Source organism: Notamacropus eugenii, chromosome 4, assembly GCF_028372415.1.
Source record: "Notamacropus eugenii isolate mMacEug1 chromosome 4, mMacEug1.pri_v2, whole genome shotgun sequence".
NCBI classification, from domain to species: Eukaryota; Metazoa; Chordata; class Mammalia; order Diprotodontia; family Macropodidae; genus Notamacropus; species Notamacropus eugenii.
This window is the reverse complement of record NC_092875.1, coordinates 463181881-463200680: the sequence shown is the minus strand read 5'-3', so window position 1 is coordinate 463200680 and position 18800 is coordinate 463181881. Positions and strand designations below refer to the sequence as shown.

The 18800-nt window shown below is 38.8% G+C and overlaps 2 protein-coding genes across 9 annotated transcripts in view; one reads left to right on the top strand and one right to left on the bottom strand.

Annotated features, from left to right (window-relative positions):
- FAM151B (family with sequence similarity 151 member B) overlaps positions 1-5133 on the top strand; it is a 59723-nt gene extending 54590 nt beyond the window's left edge. For 4 of the 6 annotated variants that reach the window (XM_072606269.1, XM_072606272.1, XM_072606273.1 and 1 more), the window contains exon 6: positions 4958-5133. In XM_072606269.1, coding sequence (XP_072462370.1) covers positions 4958-5117 — 160 coding nt within the window. In that variant the 3' untranslated portion in view covers positions 5118-5133. The other 2 variants (XM_072606275.1, XM_072606270.1) reach the window with 2 other exon arrangements.
- Positions 5134-11119: 5986 nt separating this feature from the next.
- Positions 11120-18800, bottom strand: part of ANKRD34B (ankyrin repeat domain 34B) — a 38987-nt gene continuing 31306 nt past the window's right edge. For all 3 annotated transcript variants that reach the window (XM_072606267.1, XM_072606268.1, XM_072606266.1), the window contains exon 3: positions 11120-14842. In XM_072606267.1, coding sequence (XP_072462368.1) covers positions 13243-14802 — 1560 coding nt within the window. In that variant the 5' untranslated portion in view covers positions 14803-14842 and the 3' untranslated portion in view covers positions 11120-13242. The remainder of the gene's footprint in view (positions 14843-18800) is intronic.

Sequence of the window (18800 nt, the reverse complement as noted above, 5' to 3'; positions counted from 1 at the left end):
CTTTGGTTCTGCTCATTTCACTCTTCATTATTTTGTGCAAGTCTTTACATGTTTTTCTGAGGTCGTTGAGCTCATCATTTCTTATAGTGCAATATTCCATTACAGCCATATAGCACAACTTGCTCAGCCATTCCCCAGTTGATGGGCATCCTCTCAATTTCCGGGTCTTGGCCACCACAAATAGAGCTGCTATAAATATTTTTGTACATGTGGATCCTTTTCCCATTTCTGTGATCTTTTTGGGATATAGCCCTAGAAGTAATATTGCTGGGTCAAAGGGTATACATATTTTTATAGCCCTTTGGGCATAGTTCCAAATTGCTCTCCACAGTGGTTCTAATGTGTGTTAGTTAACCGTAGGAGTGTGACTGTAATCATTTTAAAGTGTGTATCTTAAGTACATGACCATAATCATCATATCTGTATATTAATATTTTAATGATGAAGAAAGAAAGCCCTCTGGAATGTAAAGGCCATTAATGAGGACATCAAAGCCTGCAGAAATATAAAGGGCTGCAAAAAGTAGAGGGTATTCTTGAGCCACATGTCAACAAGTAACATAAATAAATGTGAATTTCATTTCTCAGAATCTCAGACTGTACTGGGTACTGCAGACCACCACCTTTGTTTCTGTTAATAAAGATTGGTTTCTTTGCCCAGAAAGGTTTCCCAGTTACTTTTTTTCATAGGATTTCCAATACAATATTGAATAATGGTGACAGTGGGCATCCTTGCTTCATACCTGACCTTACTGGAAAGGTTTCTAGTTTGTCCCTATTATAAATAACTCAGGGGGGTGGAGCCAAGATAGCCGAGTAGAAAGACGCATATATGCTAGCTCTTCCCCCATAGCCCATAAAATATCTGTAAAAAATGACTCAACAAATCCTAGAGCAGCAGAAGCCACAGAACAACAGAGTGAAAGAGATTTCCAGCCAAAGGTAACCTGGAAGGCCGACAGGAAAGATCTATTCCACAGTACACTGAGCAGAGTGGAGCCCAGCCCTGGCTGCAGCACCGGGAGGAACAATACCTGAACAGGCCTCCGGGACAGAATCCCCAGCAGGGAGGGTCTCAGATCCCTCAACCCACAAGTGCCAAAGAAAGCTTCAAAGGTCAGTGAGAGGGCTTCTCAACTGCATGAGAGGGGACCAGGATCCCCTCCAGGATTGACCCCAGGCAGCAGCGGTGGTAGAGACTGTGGCAGCAGTGGGCGTCCAGTTGTGAAGCACTTGGCCTAAAGCCCCTGGGAGAATTGAACAACTGATCTGAACCTCAGCCCTGAGTAATGGCCCCTCCCCTGCCTAAAGACCCTGGGGGAATTGAGCAGCTGATCTGAATCTCAGCCCTGAGCATGGTCCTGGGGGGAGGAGGAGCACTAGGACCCACCTCTTGACAAAGGATTCAGAAGTCAAGTAATGGCTGGAAAAATGCCTAAAAAAAGGGGGAAAAAATGAGATCATAGAAGATTACTTTCTTGGTGAACAGGTGTTTCCTTTAATCCTTTCAGATGAAGAACAATGCATACTGTCAGAGGAAGTCAAGGCTTCTGCATCCACTACCTCCAAAATGAATATGCAGTGGGCTCAGGCCACGGAAGAGCTTCAAAGGTGAGCTTTTGCTGAGCTTGCTAAAGGAGACCCCAAAAAATGCCAGAGAAAACAACACCTTTAAAAATAGGCTAACTCAATTGGAAAAAGAGGTCCATAAAGGCAATGAGGAGAAGAAAGCTTTCAAAAGCAGAATTAGCCAAATGGAAAAGGAGGTTCAAAAGCTTACTGAAGAAAATAGTTCTTTCAAAATTAGAATGGAACAGATGGAGGCTAATGACTATATGATAAACTAAGAAGTTAAAAAACAAAACCAAAGGAATGAAAAAGTAGAAGATAATGTGAAATATCTCATTGGAAAAACAGCTGACCTGGAAAATAGATCTAGGAGAGACAATTTAAAAATTATGGGACTACCTGAAAGCCAGGATCAAAAAAAGAGCCTAGACATTATCTTTCATGAAATTATCAAGGAAAACCACTCTGATATTCTAGAACCAGAGAGCAAAATAAATATTGAAAGAATCCACTGATTACCTCCTGAAAGACACCTGAAAAGAGAAACTCCTGGGAATATTGTGGCCAAATTTCAGAGTTCCCAGGTCAAGGAGAAAATATTGCAAGCAGCTAGAAAGAAACAATTCAAGTATTGTGGAAATATAATCAGGATAACGCAGGATCTGGAAGCTTCTACATTAATGGATTGAAGGACTTGGAATAAGATATTCCAGAAGTCAAAGGAACTGGGATTAAAACCAAGAATCACCTACCTGGCAAAACTGAGTATAATACTTCAAGAGAAAAAAATGGGCATTCAGTGATATAAAATACTTTCAAGCATTCTTGATGGAAAGACCAGATCTGAATAGAAAATTTGACTTTCAAATACAAGAATCAAGAGAAGCATGAAAAAGTAAACAGGAAAGAGAAATCATAAAGGACTTTCTATAGCTGAACTGTTTACATTCCTACATGGAAAGATAAGATTTGTAACTCTTGAGACTTTTCTCAGCATTTGGGTATGTGGAGGGATCACATACACACACACACACACACACACACACACACACACAGGTTGAGTTGAATCAGAAGGGATGATATCTATAAAAAATGAAATTAAGGGGTGAGAGAGGAATATATTTGGAGGAGAAAGGGAGAAATGGAATGGGGAAAATTATCACCCATAAAAGAGATAGGAAAAATCCTTTTCAGTGGAGGAGAAAAGGGAGGAGGTGAGAGGGGAAAAGTGAAGCTTATTCTCTTGACATTTGGCTCACTCACTTTGGTATGAAAATCTGTCTTACACTACAGAACAGTAGGGGAGAAGGGGACAAATGGGGTGAGGATGATGATAGAAGGGAGGGCAAATGGGAGAAGGGAGTAATTAGAAGTAAACACTTTTGGGGAGGGACAAGGTCAAATGAGAGAATAGAATAAATGGGGGACAGGGTAGGATGAAGGGAAATATAGTTAGGCTGACACAACATGACTATTAAGGAAGTCTTTTGCAAAACTACACATGTGTAGCCTGTGTTGAATTGCTTGCCTTCTCAGTGGGAATGGCTGGGGCAGGAAGGAGAAAAGTTGGAATTCAGAGTATTAGAAACAAATGTTGAGAATGGTTATTGCATATAACTGGGAAATAAGAAATACAGGTAATGGGGTATAGAAATCAATCTTGCCCTAGAAGAAAAGAGAGAAGATGGGGATAATGGAAGGGTTGGGTGTGACAGAAGGGAGGGCACATTGAGGGAAGGGGTAATCAGAATGCAAGGTGTTATGGGGTGGGGGGAGGGGAGAGATGGGGAGAAAAATTGGAACTCAAAATTGTGTGGAAATGAATGTCGAAATCTAAAAATAAGTAAACTATTAAAACAGATAACTTGCTGATGGTTTTAGATATATATATATCCATTTATACCTATATTTTCAAATGTTTGTAGTAAAAATGAGTATTGAACTTTTTTATTTGCAATAGATGTATTTAAAAGGTAGTTACCTTTATTTGGTATTTTGTTTAGTAGCTTTTAGTATTATTTTTATAGTAACTTTTCTTTATCTACTCCTTCTTGAACTCTGATCTGTCATCATGGGATAGAAGATATTTCAGTCTCTGCTCAGTCGGTTCTAGGCCTTTCTGTAGGCCTCTTTGTATTGCATATTCTAATGTCATCTGATAGCTATTATATGTTATCATCATACTCTTAACAATCGTTCTTTGTAATATACCTGAAGATAGCACAAAGAAGGTATTATTTTTGGATTCATGCTATAGGTAGAAATAAATGTAATACCTTAAAGTGCTTTCCACACAACAGACCTTTCCATTAATCAATGTTATCTCTGAAGTTCCAAAATAATAATTTATAATTCCTTTTGTACTGATGATAAAAATAAAAAGTTGGATTGTTTTCAAGGATTTGTTGAGCCATTTTCATATTAATATAAATTTATAATTGAGTCTTTAAATTGATTTGATTTAAATTAATATATTGAATACCCCTGAGTAGTTTGATTTTTTTCTCTCATTTAAATAACAATAAAATAAAGAGTAATACTGGAACATGCCCTCCTAAATGTGTATATCAATTTCTTTTTTAGGGGTTGTGTCAACAGTAGTGAGGCAATTTAATAAGAATGCCGTTTTGACAAAAGTGCCATAAAAAAGACTGCAGACAGAATTTCATATTTCTGCTCCACATTCTTATGCAGAACTACTGTGATAGTTCAGAAATTCTCATCAATTTGTTGTTCTATTGAATTGCTGCTAGACACCGGCCTCTTGCTATACTTTCATCTTTTTTATCACTAGCAGGCTAGGTGTAACCGCTCTCTGTCCTTTAAGAGCAGAAATATGTTATTTTAACAAGATGTGGTTCTCCTTTCCACCATTCTTCCAATCCTGTGTCCCAGACTTGTGAGGATCAAATGAAATTTCTAGAAAGTGTTTCCTCAGCTATTAACCACTATACAAACTTAAATGGTGCTCTTTTTTGTTGTTGCTATCAAAAAGCTCCTCCCACTTGTGTGTGGATTGGGGTCCAGTTTCTTGGTTAGTTGTAGCACAACGTGAAAACTGGTACATTGTGCCAGGCTTCAGTGAACATTTGTGTGATGCTTTTGTAGATATAACAACTATCTAATGTAGATACTGTTTGATTTATTCTTTATACATGAAAGAGAAATATGATCATGGAAACAGGAAGCAGAAAACTCATCAATTCCCCTAAATAGATTTATTTTCACTTTCTAAGTAGTTCACTCATATAAAATTCTTCCATGTGATATATGGGTGTGTTTTGTGTATATTGAAAAAATAAATATTGTCATTATTTTAACTCTTATTAAAATTTTTTGTCACCATCTCTGATTCATTTATAACAGTATCTTTTTTTATTTTAATGCAGGTACAGTCTGACTATTTGGACAGGAAAAGATGATAAATATCCCACTGAAGATTTGCTTTATATCAGAGAACACTTTGGGAAGAAGCAGGTTTTCTATGATATCTTAGAACCACAAAACCAAGAATTCAAACAAGCTATTGGAATAGAAACTGCAAAATAAAAGATCTTGTAAACTCTTTCATATATTGTTATTTCACTTACCTAATTTGCTTTGGACTTAAAAAAAACACCCTGAATTACTTTGTATGTTACAATTCTGGATTATTATGTTTTGCAGGTTTGTCTGTTGATGGCTCCATTGTTGTCAAGTTGTTTTTGGTCATGTCTGACTCTCTGTAATCCCATTTGGGGTTTTCTTGGCAAAGATACTGAAGTGGTTTGCCATGTCCTTCTCCAGCTCATTTTACAGATGAGGTAACTGAGGCAAACAAGGTGAAGTGACTTGCTCAGGGTCACACAGCTAGTTAGTGTCTGAGGCCAGATTTGAACAGAGGAAGATGAGTATTCCTGACTCCAGCCCCAGCACACTGTCCACTGTGCCACCTAACTGCCCATTGATAGGTCCACCATCCTCCTGATCACCCAAGTTCAAAACCATTAGCACTATGGATTCTTTCTCTTTTCCCCCTGACATTTAATAAACTTTGAAGTTCCAGTTCTGAAATGTCTCTCAAAGGGGCAGCTGGGTAGCCCAGTGAATAGACCACCAGCCCTGGGGTCAGGAAGACCTGAGTTCAAATGTGGGCTCACACACTTGTTAGTTATGTGACCCTGGGCAAGTTACTTAACCCCAATTACTTACTTAGCTATCGTCTTGTCTTCACGTTTGTATATGTACACACACATACAGTCCACTTCTGTCCATTCCTCTATCACTCCCCTTGTTTCATCTGCATTTACTGGTATTATTTTAATAGCTTTTTACTAGATCTTTTCCACCTCTTCTTTCTTCTCTCCTAGCTCATTCTGCACTCACTGACAAAATATGCTCCCTTAGGAATGCAGTCAATCAGCAAGCACTTATTAAGTACCATCAGTATTCCAGGCATCAGGTACTAGCACTGGGGATACATAAGAAAAAGTTAAACAGTTTCTTCCCTCATGAAGCTTATATTCTGCTGGAAGAGAGACATGCATACAGAATCACCTACAAAATAAATACAAGGTCATGAGGAGTGGGGGAAGACACTAGCAGCTGGGAACATCAGAAAAAGCTTTGTGTAGACTGTAGAACTTCGGCTAAACTTCAGAGGAACCTGAGGATTCTTTGAGGCCAAGGTCTGGAGCGAGGGCACCCCATCAGTACGAAGGTATGGAGGGAGGAAATAGAGTGTGGTATGTAAGTGTGACCCCTGTTCCAAAGCCCATTGGTATGGGAATCTGTTGGTGGAGATGAAGGCCCCATCCTCCATGAGGAGCAGGGCAGAGTCAGGGAGAGGTGAAAGAGCTCCAGCCTCTACTGATGCCCTTTGAGCTTTGGGAAACTCATAAAGCTTTGAATCCTCCTTTGAGATGTTTCAGGGTCATTCTCCTTTGGGAATTTTGCAAGCAAGAGTATCCCTTCAGGATTATTCAAGAGGGTCCTTTCCCTTTGTGACTTCAAACTTTAAGTCTTCTTTGAGCATCGAGGCACTTCTGCCACTCTTGGCTTTGGGCTTTTGGGGAGAAGATGGAAGAAGGCAACCCCACTTTATATTGCTGAAGGAAAAGACGGGGAAAACGAGAGGAGTGGGTGTTTCCATGTCACTATTCCCAGCTTGCCACATTAAAACCTGTAGGGAGTGTCCTCTTGGGTGAGATCTAGGACCTTTTCTCTTGATTGAAGTTAACTCATTCCCAATGAGAAAGTGCTTTCACTCTGTATTTCCTGGTATACTCTTGTCTGGGATATATTCTCCTCCATATGTTTTCTCTTATTTCTGTTTTGCTGTGATTTGGGTAAGTGAATTTCTTTGCTATTTGCTATCTATGTTTGTTGTGGAGTTGGTATTAGGTGGGAAAAGGATCAGGCCTTGAATGTAGAGCTTAGAGTCCCCTTCCCCTCCAAATGGTAAAGCAAACAGAAGTGAGATTGAACTCCTGTCATTTCCCCTAGACAAGCAATATTTAAGGGAGCCAAAAGAACATGCTAGCTTAGTGCTCCTCCTCTCCACCCTAGGAGAGCAGTGTGTCCTTGGCCCCAACTTCTTGCTTCCCTTGCTGGCAGGAATGAAAGTCTCCCTTGGAGAAGGGGACAGGGGGAGAAGAGGCTAGAGGTGCCTATCCTGCCTCCCTTCCAGTCCTCTCTCTACACAGAAAGCTCTGTCTCCTCTCACCACATAAGGAACAGCAAGAACCCTAGCTGAACTGGACTGTAGGGTATGTGGACAGTTATGTACAATAATGGCTGGAGATAGATCAAAGCAAGGCTAGGAAGGAATTTTGCAATGAAAAAGAACACCAGGTATGGCATCTGAATTCCTAAGTTCAGATTTCACCTCTTACCATGACCTTGGAAGGCAATAGGAAAATACTGGGAGTTTGAGTCGGGGAGTAGGCACATGCTTTGGCAGCCAGGTGGTGCAGTGGATCGAGCTCTAAGCCTGAAATCAAGAAGACCTGAGTTCAAAAGTGGCCTCAGATACTTACTTGCTCTGTGACCCTGGGCTAGTCATTTAAAGGCTATCTGTCTCCCTCAACTGTAAAATGAGAATTATAAAAGCCCTTAACTTGAAAGATTGTTGTGAGGATTAAATGAGCTAATGTTTGTGAAGTGCTTAGCCCAGAGCCTAGTATGTTGGTAGGTGCTTAATAAATGTTTTCCCCCTTCTTTGTTTCCTTCCTTTGGGACAATTCCTTTGGCATCTATGTGGAGAATGGATTGGAAGGAGACACGAGGCCAGGAGGGTATTAATTAAGAGGGTATTATCATAGTTCAGGTAAGGGGTGAAAAGATCCTGAATTATGGCCGTAGCCAGGAGAAGGGAAGAGATTCTGTAGGAATAGTATGATTTGGCAACTGACGGGAGTATAGGAGAGTGAGGAATTTGAAATGACTTCACTTATATTGCTTAGTTAGCATTTTATCTGGGATACAGAATACAAACTGTAAAAATTTTCTCTGTTGGACTGAAGTTTTCTTTATGTCTGGACCAAACCAGTTTTCATCCTAATATGTAAGAAATAGCTCTTGCAGCTTCAATCCACACCAAGAGAGAGAATTTAAGCAGGGAAGCTATGCTTTAGATAAGCATATGTATGCTTTAAACTGGACAGTTTGGGGTAGCTTGCAGACTATGAGCTGGGTTAGGGTGCACTTCTGGGAGAAGAGGCCAAATGAAGGACACAGTGGTATTAGGATGGTATTCTGTGACCCCCTGGGTATTTTCCCCTGGCATCTCATTTGCAAAGATGGCCAGTTGCCAATCCATGAACGGTATGTGTGTCCCTGAGGGTTGTCTGCGGTGATGAGATTCAGATTCAACTTGAATGTTCTATTATACAATGATGCTTCTTTTTCACTAAACCATGTCCCACTGACATCAACTATTGCCATCTGTATAGCCAGTGATGTTGATGCTAGATGGCCTGTTAAAAAGTCTTAGTCTAATGTGGAAATACATTTGATACGATCGTATATGTATAACCTATATATCAGATTGTTTGCTGTCTTGGGAAGGGGGGAAAGTGGCAGGAAGGGGGAAAATTTTGGAACTAAAAATTTTATAAAAATGAATATTGAAAACTATCTTTACATGTAATAGGGAAAAAATTAAGGGGAGGAAGAGAGTCTTGGGTCTTCAAAATGCTGTGAATACTAGGAGATTCAGGCTGGACATCCTTCAGGGAAACCTGCCCTTGCCAGGATATTCAGAAAGCCAGTGCAGCCAAGCCCAGCTGGAGGAGACTGACCACAGCAGGTGTCCTGCTGAGAGGCAGCTGTAACTGCAACCTGGTCAACTTCCCTCCAAATCAGCTAAGTGAAAGGAACCGTTAGATGGCTGGGATGGGCAGGTCTAAAATGGGGGACCCAAGGGTAATGGAAGGTAATGAACTATTATCTAATTTGAATTTTCCAGCAGACATATGTTAAGGAAATGCAGGTGTGAGTCACATTTTTCTTTATGTATGTATATATATATATGCATATATATATTTGTATGTATATATATATATATTTCAAATTCTTGGAGCTATCATGGGATATAGCACAAAAAACCCCATTTTTTTCTTCTCAGATTTGCTCTTTCCTATTACAGAACTCTTTCTAAAGTGCAAGCCACGTGAGTTGAGGTTTTGTGATATCTTCCAAGGGTTTTAAGAGGCAACAAAAGTAGTGGGTAATGAACATGGGTAGCAATCTGTAGAACAGATGGAGGCAGGGAAAATACATGAAGAGGTCTGGCTATGGGAAAAGTGAGGCCCATACAGGTGTGGTAGTGAATGCTATTTCACAACTACTTCCATATTGGTAAAATAAGGGGGTTGGACTAAATGCTGTCTTAGGTCATTTCTAGGTCTCTGATCCTATGATCTAAACATTTTAAATATCTTTAGTGCCTACCTCACAAAAAACAAGCCATTTTACAAACCGTAGGTCCAAACAGACCCCGGTACTTATATCTAATATACTTAGAGACAACTGACACACAGATTCTACCTCTGCATATAGATCCTGTATTTAAGCATTGATTCACTGTTCAGAATAAACTAACAACCGTCTGGGAGAGAAGTGCTTCCTTTGCTATCTAGAAGGGAAATGCTGAAAGGGGTGGAAATCTTGTACTGAGGAATTCTGAGGTCAGACCATTGTTCATATAATACAAACAGCACATATTATGAACCCACCAAGGGTTTTTTTTTCATTTTCTCTTCTAGCCTATGACCACCTGAGTGATGATAACAGGACTGCTTTTTCCTCTCTTCCCCCCTCTTTCCTTCCAAGTGAAGGCACTGGTTCCTTTCACTCAATTTGATTTCTGCCTCAGATTGTGGTTCTTTCTCTATGGACCAGATCCTTAGCACTAGTCCTACAGCCTAAATGGGCAAGTAACAGAACAAGGCTACTTTTCTACCTCACTCTCATCCACCACCCATGTATTCATGTATTGGCAAGAGAAAGCACTGATTACTGTACAAAACTGAGAGGACCATCAGGATTTAGTCATCAACAAAATGCTAAGGTGAGGCATGGGAGCATCTGAATAGTGGAGGTTGAGAGTCCTCACTGATATTCATAAACTGCATCCATTTCTGTCTATACATTTTGTACACACATTATTTTCCACCCTGATGATTTGGTACTTTGTGACTCAGAAAACACCTTCCTTATACTCATATCTATTTTAATTAATTTATTTTTACTTTTAAATAAAAACCTATAAACAGTAATTCCATGCAATTTTCATTACTTTTACATTGAAGATGTTTGTAAAGAGTCCATTAGATATTTTTAAAAAATGACATTGGGTTTCTAAGGTAGTTTTAAGGAAGTAAAAAATAAATTAAATGTGGTATGAGGAAGCTGCATGGCAAAACTATTGAAAGTTGCTTCTGTCACACCTTGACACAGTGACAGGCCACAGTACATCACATAGCAATTGCTGCAATTTTCCAATAGAGTCTCACATTGAATGTTTTATTTCAGTTTCCTGCTTTGAGTCTTTTTATTTAAGGACAATGTCAAAGGCAAGAAAAGGGGATGGATGAGCCTTTTCTCATGTCGTGAGTGCCAGGGATGGAGAATGGGATGAATGCTCATCATATCCATTAAACACTAGCTAAGAATATAGGAAATGTTCACAAATATTGGTTTTCTTGTTGCCAGTACTATGTTCTTAAAAATCTATTTGCAGCTTTTGCATTATTGACCCCGGGGATTAGTAGATATTGAGAAATAATCCCTTTGGAGCCCTTACAAATAAGTTTTAAAAAAAACTCAAAACTTGATCCATAAACTATTTTAAGTGATGATTGCTAGCATATTCAAAAATGCCTTAAACATAGTTTACAACACTTCATTTCTTTCAAAAAGGAGTAAGATCAGTAAGGAACTGTAATTTTGTGGTTGTCTTTATCTCAAGATAACCTCAGATGTGATCAAATAAAATAATTCTTGTGAAATCAATAGAAATATTTTTCATTTAATAACCAAGGAGTCAAAGGCAGATAACATTTCAAAACTACATTTTAAAGTCTTTATTTACAGAATATACAGGTTTAGGAATCAAACCATATGCATGTTCTTTCCAATGTACATCTTTAAAACTAAAAAGCCAACAATTCTGCAAGTATTAAAAAGTGTGACAATGGACTTAGCCATCTATAAACACCTGGAGAAGGAAAATGGCAAACCACTCCAGTATCTTTGCCAAGAAAACCCCCAAAATGGGGTCATGGAGAGTCGAACGCATCTGAAATGACTGAGCAAGAACCACATCTATAAACACTACGTATATTTCCTTAGAACAGAAGGTTTTTTTGATCACATGATTCATCCATGGAAACATCAAGTAACAAAACCTACAATTAAATATTTATTTTCTTCAAAATATTCAGCTACACAAAACTAAACTACTACCATGTACAGTGCCACTTGCTTCTATCAATTACCAAGAAAAGCCGCATAAACTGGAAATTAGGAAATACAGAATTGTTGTTTTCCTACACAATTATTTATTAGGTTAATGCTAAAGTGATGTGGAGAAATATCTAAAGTTGTGAACCACAAATATTAAATTCATATTTTCAGGTGATATGTAATTTTGTTCATAGTTTGTCATGTAACTACTATATCTAAGACAAGGAATTGTTTTATAACATCATATTTCCAAATCACAAGAAGAGAATGTTTTCATTTTATGTTGTTTGGAAATCATTCCCAGGTTCTAAAAAACTAGATGAGTGGAAATACAGTGCTTGAATAGCATTTGGGAATATACAGATATAAGTCTACACAAATATGCCTATCTCCATTTCAAATCAGAAATAAAATATGTAGAATTAAATCTCTAACCAGTTAGTACACTCTTTTATTAAGTTTTTATTGGGTTTCTTAATGAAATATAACCTTATATTCAATATTTAAACTAAATGAACATTTAGTCAGAGCTTACCAGAAACTGAAGATAATTTATACTCAATAAATGGGTGCTTCTTTGGAAATAACCCCTTAGGTCATTTATATAATTCAAAATGAGTATTTCTTTACTTTTGACCTATAATGATATGAATATCTTACCATTGGCAATCTATAGGCAATTTCCATTGATGGTCATAGAAGTTAATAAGTACGGAGAAGAAAGCGACTCAGAGAACAGCCAGACACACACAGAGGTATGTATTGAAATAGCACTTTGCCATGTTGGTCAATGTTCTCATGGTGGTGCAGCAGCTGATTATATGAACAGCACTTCCCAAAACAAGTTTATTAGTGTCACTGCAATGTGGTTTATTTTTTATTTTAATTAAATTCATACTTACCCATAAGATGATTTGTTTTACTCTTTTTTGGGGGGAAGAGGGTAGCCAGAAAATTTTATAACTCTTATAATGTTTCACATTTATACCTTGGGCAGCATGGATTCTTTTAATATTTATTGACTTAGAGTTACTTTATAAACTATTTGGGTAAATATGAAAAGTCTATAGAACTGCAGCAAAACCATGTGATCTTTTTTCTTTATTGATTTTTATTTAAATGAAAAAAACTTGGACCACATGAAGGTTATGAAACATGGTTATTATGTGTTATTATGAGAGGAGGATAGAAAGTTCTATTAGAAATAGGACCTTCAGCTTTGCAGTTGTAGTGAGAAGCCAAGTGGTATTGAATGGAGAGCTGGCTTGAGCGTCAGGAAAAGATGTGTTCAAATTCTACTTCTGAAACATTCTGACTGTGTGACCTTGGGGAAGTCACATTATGTCTTGGTGTTCAAGGCAACTAACTCTATAAAGTCAGTCAGTCAACAAACATTTTTTAGCACCTACTATGTGCCAGGCTCTATGCTAAGCAAGTTACAGGTAAGTTGTACATCTGTATTGGTGGAAAGTTTCCTCACCAGGAGTTTTATACACACACGCACACATGATAGTTTAGGTGTTTTGAACTGCCCCAAAGCAGTGACTATCTCTTATCTAAAGGTCTATGACCATAGTGCCTAAAATAATGCTCAACTCCTAATGAATACCCATTGAGCTACAGACTGCTTCAATTGAGGAAGACGGATGGACTAGATAAACCATCCAAGACTCCTTCTGTCTTTCAGACTCATACACTTTATGTAAATGTGATTATTGATTATCTTTTAAAAATTTACTAACTGCTTAATTTGTTCCGTTTGTAATGATTGTCTCCTTAACAACATTTTCTTACTTTTGAACTCTTTGGGAAACGTAGGGACTGTTGGCACAAGTATCTTTTGTCCGCAAGAAAAGAGACTGGAAATCTTGTTGCTAACACCGATATCTGGGATAGGAGGATGGGAATTCACATTTAAGGGGGGAAGAAACCCTGGCCGGGTTTGTGTGGTGTGATCTAGTGGGAAGGCCCCCGAACCCCGTCTTTCCAGCATTGGGTGATTTCTCCTGCTTAACGGGCCCGGAGGCACGTTCTCTGGCAATTCCTTGGACCCTGCCAGCACCGGTGGAGATGGGGAGAGGATTTTTTTCTTTCCGGCAAATGTTTTTCCATCTTCTGAAGTTGAGGGAGTGAGACCTGCAGCGAGTTGAGAATCCGAACTATAGTGATTTGCCCCTGAGCTTCTCTTTTGGACGATGCTCCTCAGGGTAGAGGCAAACATCGCCTGGGCCGCTGACTCAGGGTCCTGGTCCACAGGGATGTCGCTGCAGGGATTGCTTCCTTCTGAAAACGGGGGCTGCGAATGGAGCTCATCATAGGACAGCTTCCTGGAACCAGCCTGTTCAAAGGCCTTTAACAAATGTGCCATATCTTTCACATCAATGCTCTGGTGTCGGGTGATGAACCGCTTGGACAAGGCTAGCCCGTTTATTTTCAGAGAAAATTCTTCCTCCGGTGTAATATCCTGAAGTTCTTCTTGTAAAGAGGCCACTTTACCCTGGTGCAAGAGTGAGGGAGGGCTTTTTATCCAAGGATCTAAATGCAGGTGTTGTGCTTGGCCCAGCTTAGGCCCACTATGAACTGCAGCAGGTCTTCCGGTAGGGGAACCTGGTTCGGAAGCATCATCACTGCTACCTGAAAGATCCAGATCTTTAGAGCCAAAAAGCCCTTTCTCCTTTTCAGAGGAGTTTGATAGGGAAGGAGAAGCGGTTTCGATCTCTATTTCCGAAGGGGTAGTACAGGAGGTTGGAGAATGAAATCCCTCCATGTCCCCAGGGGGCATATTCAAGTACTGCTTGGTAGTGTGCCTCCCCGAGGGAGACTTGGCTGTCGTGATAATGATGACTTCCTTTCCTTTTGCCTTGCAAGCATTGAGGAGAACCTTCAAGGTATCTCTGTCCTCTGCATTGATGGCGTAAACCAGGGCGGAGTAGCTCGAGTGGTCTTGCAGACTCAAGTCGGCACCACTTTTGATCAGCAAAGAAACTATCTCAGGGCCTGCCTTTTCCAAGCAGGCGTGCATCAAGGCCGTTTTCCCAGTTTTGTCTTGTATGTTGGGATCGGCGTTATTTTCCAGCAGATACTTGACCATTCTGACTTTGCTGACGCTCTGGTGGTCGACATGCTTGGTCTTACAAGCGATCATTAAAGGAGTTTCTCCTCGGTCGTTACTCTCGTTGATGTAGGCACCACCTTCCAACAAGAGCCTGGTCAGGCGAAGCCGGCTTTGATAGACCGCTTTTATCAGGGAGTTCCCATCATTCGAAAACTCTACGGCTTCTTCCATCTTCAGACTCTCCAAACCAGACTGCAGAGGTGACAACGACCTAGTTAGAGAAGAATGTGAAAAATATTAGTCAGACTCAAAGTCCCAATTTATATTCACTGCATTACTAGTTCTTCATTTCTGGGGAACCGGCAGACAGAAGCTATAAAGGGAATGATAAACAATTTTCATGAGAGCGAGTTGTGCAAAAGGCAATACAGAATCACATGAGACTCAAATTTCATTATGCATTTCCTTTGGTAACTGTCTTTAAGGAATAAAAAAGCCATTTTGTACAAACAGCACATTGAACTTCCAAGGTGAAGTTACATGAAATGCAATGATCGGCAGTATTTGTAATGGGGCGTGTGTAGGGGGGGTGGAGAGAAGTTGAGGCAGTCCTTCAAATGGAAGAGGTTAGGGGGCCTTCAGAGGGACCTGGTGAAGGTTGGAGCCTCAACAGACATTCTGTAAAAGTGGTTACGGTCTGATAATCAGATAATCGGATGATGAGCACACACATTGTTGATGTTGATCAACATGATGTTGATCAGTTGAGTAGCTGGAACTGGGATACATTCAAAGGAGACTTATTAGCCTGCCTCTGGTTCTTGGTCTGGCTTTTCCCTTTCCAGTGCTGTTCAAGTAAGGAGGAAAGGACTAAATCCTCAGTGGAGAGAGAATCCCCAATCCCATGTGGCTCAAGAGATGTTTGCTTCTGTGGCTGGTGTGCTTATTCTTTCTACTTCTATAGGAAAAAGATAGTAGATAGCTAAGACTTCTTGAGCTTCAAAAGGTCAAGAAAGTGAGCCACCTGAGGTCCCAGAAGAGAGTCCATGTTGTGTTTTGGAACTGGCTATTCCAGAATTGAGGCTCCACAGGAAGAGCTTCAGGACCTAGCCTAGTGGTAGCTGAGAAGCAGATTCATCCAGTGACTAAACTGCATTTTGACATAACCTTGCTACATGGAAACTGCTCTAAATCTGAGCCCACTCTCCCCAGAGACTGACATAAAGGGATTTCGAAGTGTTCTGAAGCAGTAATTACAAGAACTGTCTGTTACTGGAAGAAGTAGACCAATGGATCACAACAGAGAAGCTAGAAGTAGAAACTAATGTATGGGAGAGATTATTCATATCAATAACAATAATAAAAAAAACACCAAAAAGGATAGAATTCAAAAATGTAATTCAATAAAATCTTGGGAAAATTGGATAACCACAGAGAGAAAAATGGGTTTAGATTCATGCCTTAGATCCCATGCAATCCTAGGCTCTAAATCAACAAGCCAAATAGTTTAAAGTCCAGAAGAAAAACGAACGAAAGATTTGTCTTAATTATGGAGAGAGAAAAAATATCAAGCAAATGGAAGAAATTATTAGAGAAAATATTGGTTTTAATTATACAAAGAAATGATATTTTTATAAACAAAAGCAACCTCTTGAAAATAGGGGAGAACTGAGAAAAACATTACAAATATGTCAGATAAAGGTTAGACACAGATATTTTATGTCTATTTGTCTAGAATAACATACAATCCTTTGGAGAGGAAGAGTCAAGGAATTTTTTGGGGGGGAAGGGGGAAAGTTCAGACCTGAGATTTCACCGGTATGTACAGCTCCTGATGTGGAAACTATCTCTGGGTATTCAGATCACCCCCTTGCCTGTAACTTAGAGTTGTAATAAGTTGCCTAACTCTCATTGGAGTTTTATCTCCTCTGATAGCATAGTTTATAGGTTCATAGATTCATTATAGTTGGAAGGGCCCTTCAAAAACCATCAAATCCAAACCCACCACTTTACAGAAGAGGAAACTGAAGGAAAGAGAGGCTAAGTGTCCAGGGTTATATTCCTAATAAATGTCTGAGGCAGGATTTGAACTCGTGCTCCAAGTCCAGTCCTTTATCTGCTGTACTACTTAGACATTGTAGTTAGTCTGTAGGAAAAGAAAGATGTTAGCCCATATTTTCCAGATTCTAAAGCTGGTCTTCTAACCACTAAGCCACTATGTGGTTATTAGTACAATATTATAGACATGTGAAAAGCTATTCAGATTTTCTAAATATCAGAGAGAAACATAAATCAAAGCAACAACTGCATTAAAATAATCAAGTTGACATAAGAAATGAAAAAAATCCGTGTTGGCAAAGATAGGAACGCTGGAATTTAGGATTAGAGTAAACTTTTTGAAGCATAAACTTCCAAAATGATCACACTCTTTGACCTAGGAATTCTATTATTAGGGCCAGGACCTAAAGACATTACTGTAAAGAAAAAAAGGACATATCTGTTCAAAAATATTAGCAGCTGCTTTACTTATAATAGTGCAGAACTTGAAATGACAAACGTCCAACCATTGGAAAATGGCTTATTAAATAATGAGGTAATTACTATAAAGAAGCAAACCTGAATAATACAAAGAAATCTGGGAAGATATATTTGAAACGATGCAGCATAAGACTGACTGAATGAGCACAGACTATATCAATTATAACTATATATATTTCTTATAAAGGAACAAAGCAATGGTTTTAAGTAAACAGATGGTTTCCAAAAGGTACACAGAACAAATGTAATTGGTTTTGTTTTTATTTTGATAAATGTTATGTTATTTTGAGTATATTACTACACTGTGAGAAATGATGAAAATGAAGAATTAAAAAAAATGGTAAAACTTCTACGAATTGCAGAATGAAGCCAGCAGAACCAGGGAAACAACGTACATGATGATGACAATATTATAAAGAGAAAGAACAGTAAAATGAAATCACATGCTATGCAATTTATAATGACCAAATCTGGTCTCACAGAGGAGAAAATTAATGTCTCTTCTTTCATTCCAGAGGTTTTGGCAGGTGGGGGACAGGGAGGGAAACTATACTTATGAAATGTTGTATATCCCATTGGAAGCAGTCAGCAGTCAGTTTTGCTGAATTCTTTTCTCTTTCTCATCTTCTTTTTCTTTTTTTTTAGTCTTTCTTACAAGAAAAGCCCCTAGGGGTTGTACTAGGGCAGGAGGAGAGAACATATTTACAAATGAATGTGTTACCAAAAAGAAAAGGCATCACTAAAATAAGATAACATGTATGTTACGCAAAATTGAAATACAATGACTGATGCTGACTCCAGAAAAATGAGATTAAAACGCACTGTTTCATTGTTCAATCAATCAATCATTCAATCAACTAGCATGTATTAATGTCTATTATTTGCCAGGCACTGTGTTAACAAATGGTTAAATTAAGAATAGAAAGTTGAATGAACTATCAGTGGCAATCATAATTAGTTTTAATTATAAGTAGTAATAATAACAGTTTTGCTTAACTTTTACAATGGAGGTACTATAGGAATTGTTTATTGGGAAGTGATTGATATGTAAAATCCAAAAGTAAAAATAAAATGTATTTTATAAACTTGGTCACTTATGGTTGGAGGCATGCTAGAAGGGGGCCCTGAGCAGGTCCTCCAGAATGGTTCAGTGCTGAGTGATAGCACCTGACTCAGGCTTTCTCTGACTGCTTGTCAGTGAAACAGTCACAAGACATTCAACTCTGGACTCACACTCAAAAAGAAGCTGAAAGTCTGAAACGTGGGTCAGTCCTGAAGTGTTATTTTGGAGTCTGAAAGGCTAGTATTTCCAGTGAAAAAATAATCAGCAGACCATGAACAACTGAATAATCCTGTGGAGTTTTCAAAGAACTGAATGCTGCCTTCTCAACAAGCTAACTCAACTTGTTAAATAATTCACTCTTCCTGGTTTGTTTCCTGTTGGCTCCAATTAATTAAAACTTCATTTGATGTAAATTGAAATTTTAGAGGTGTGTTAGAAACCTGTCAGATGTGACTCATTTTATATATGCTACCTGTCCACAAAGCAATCATTTATTAAGCTCTTGCCATGTACTAAGCACTGTGCTAAACCCATGATATAAAGAAAAAGCCAAAATAGCACCTGCCTTCAAGGAGTTTACATACATATACATATACGCATGCGCACACATATGCGTATGCGTGAATAC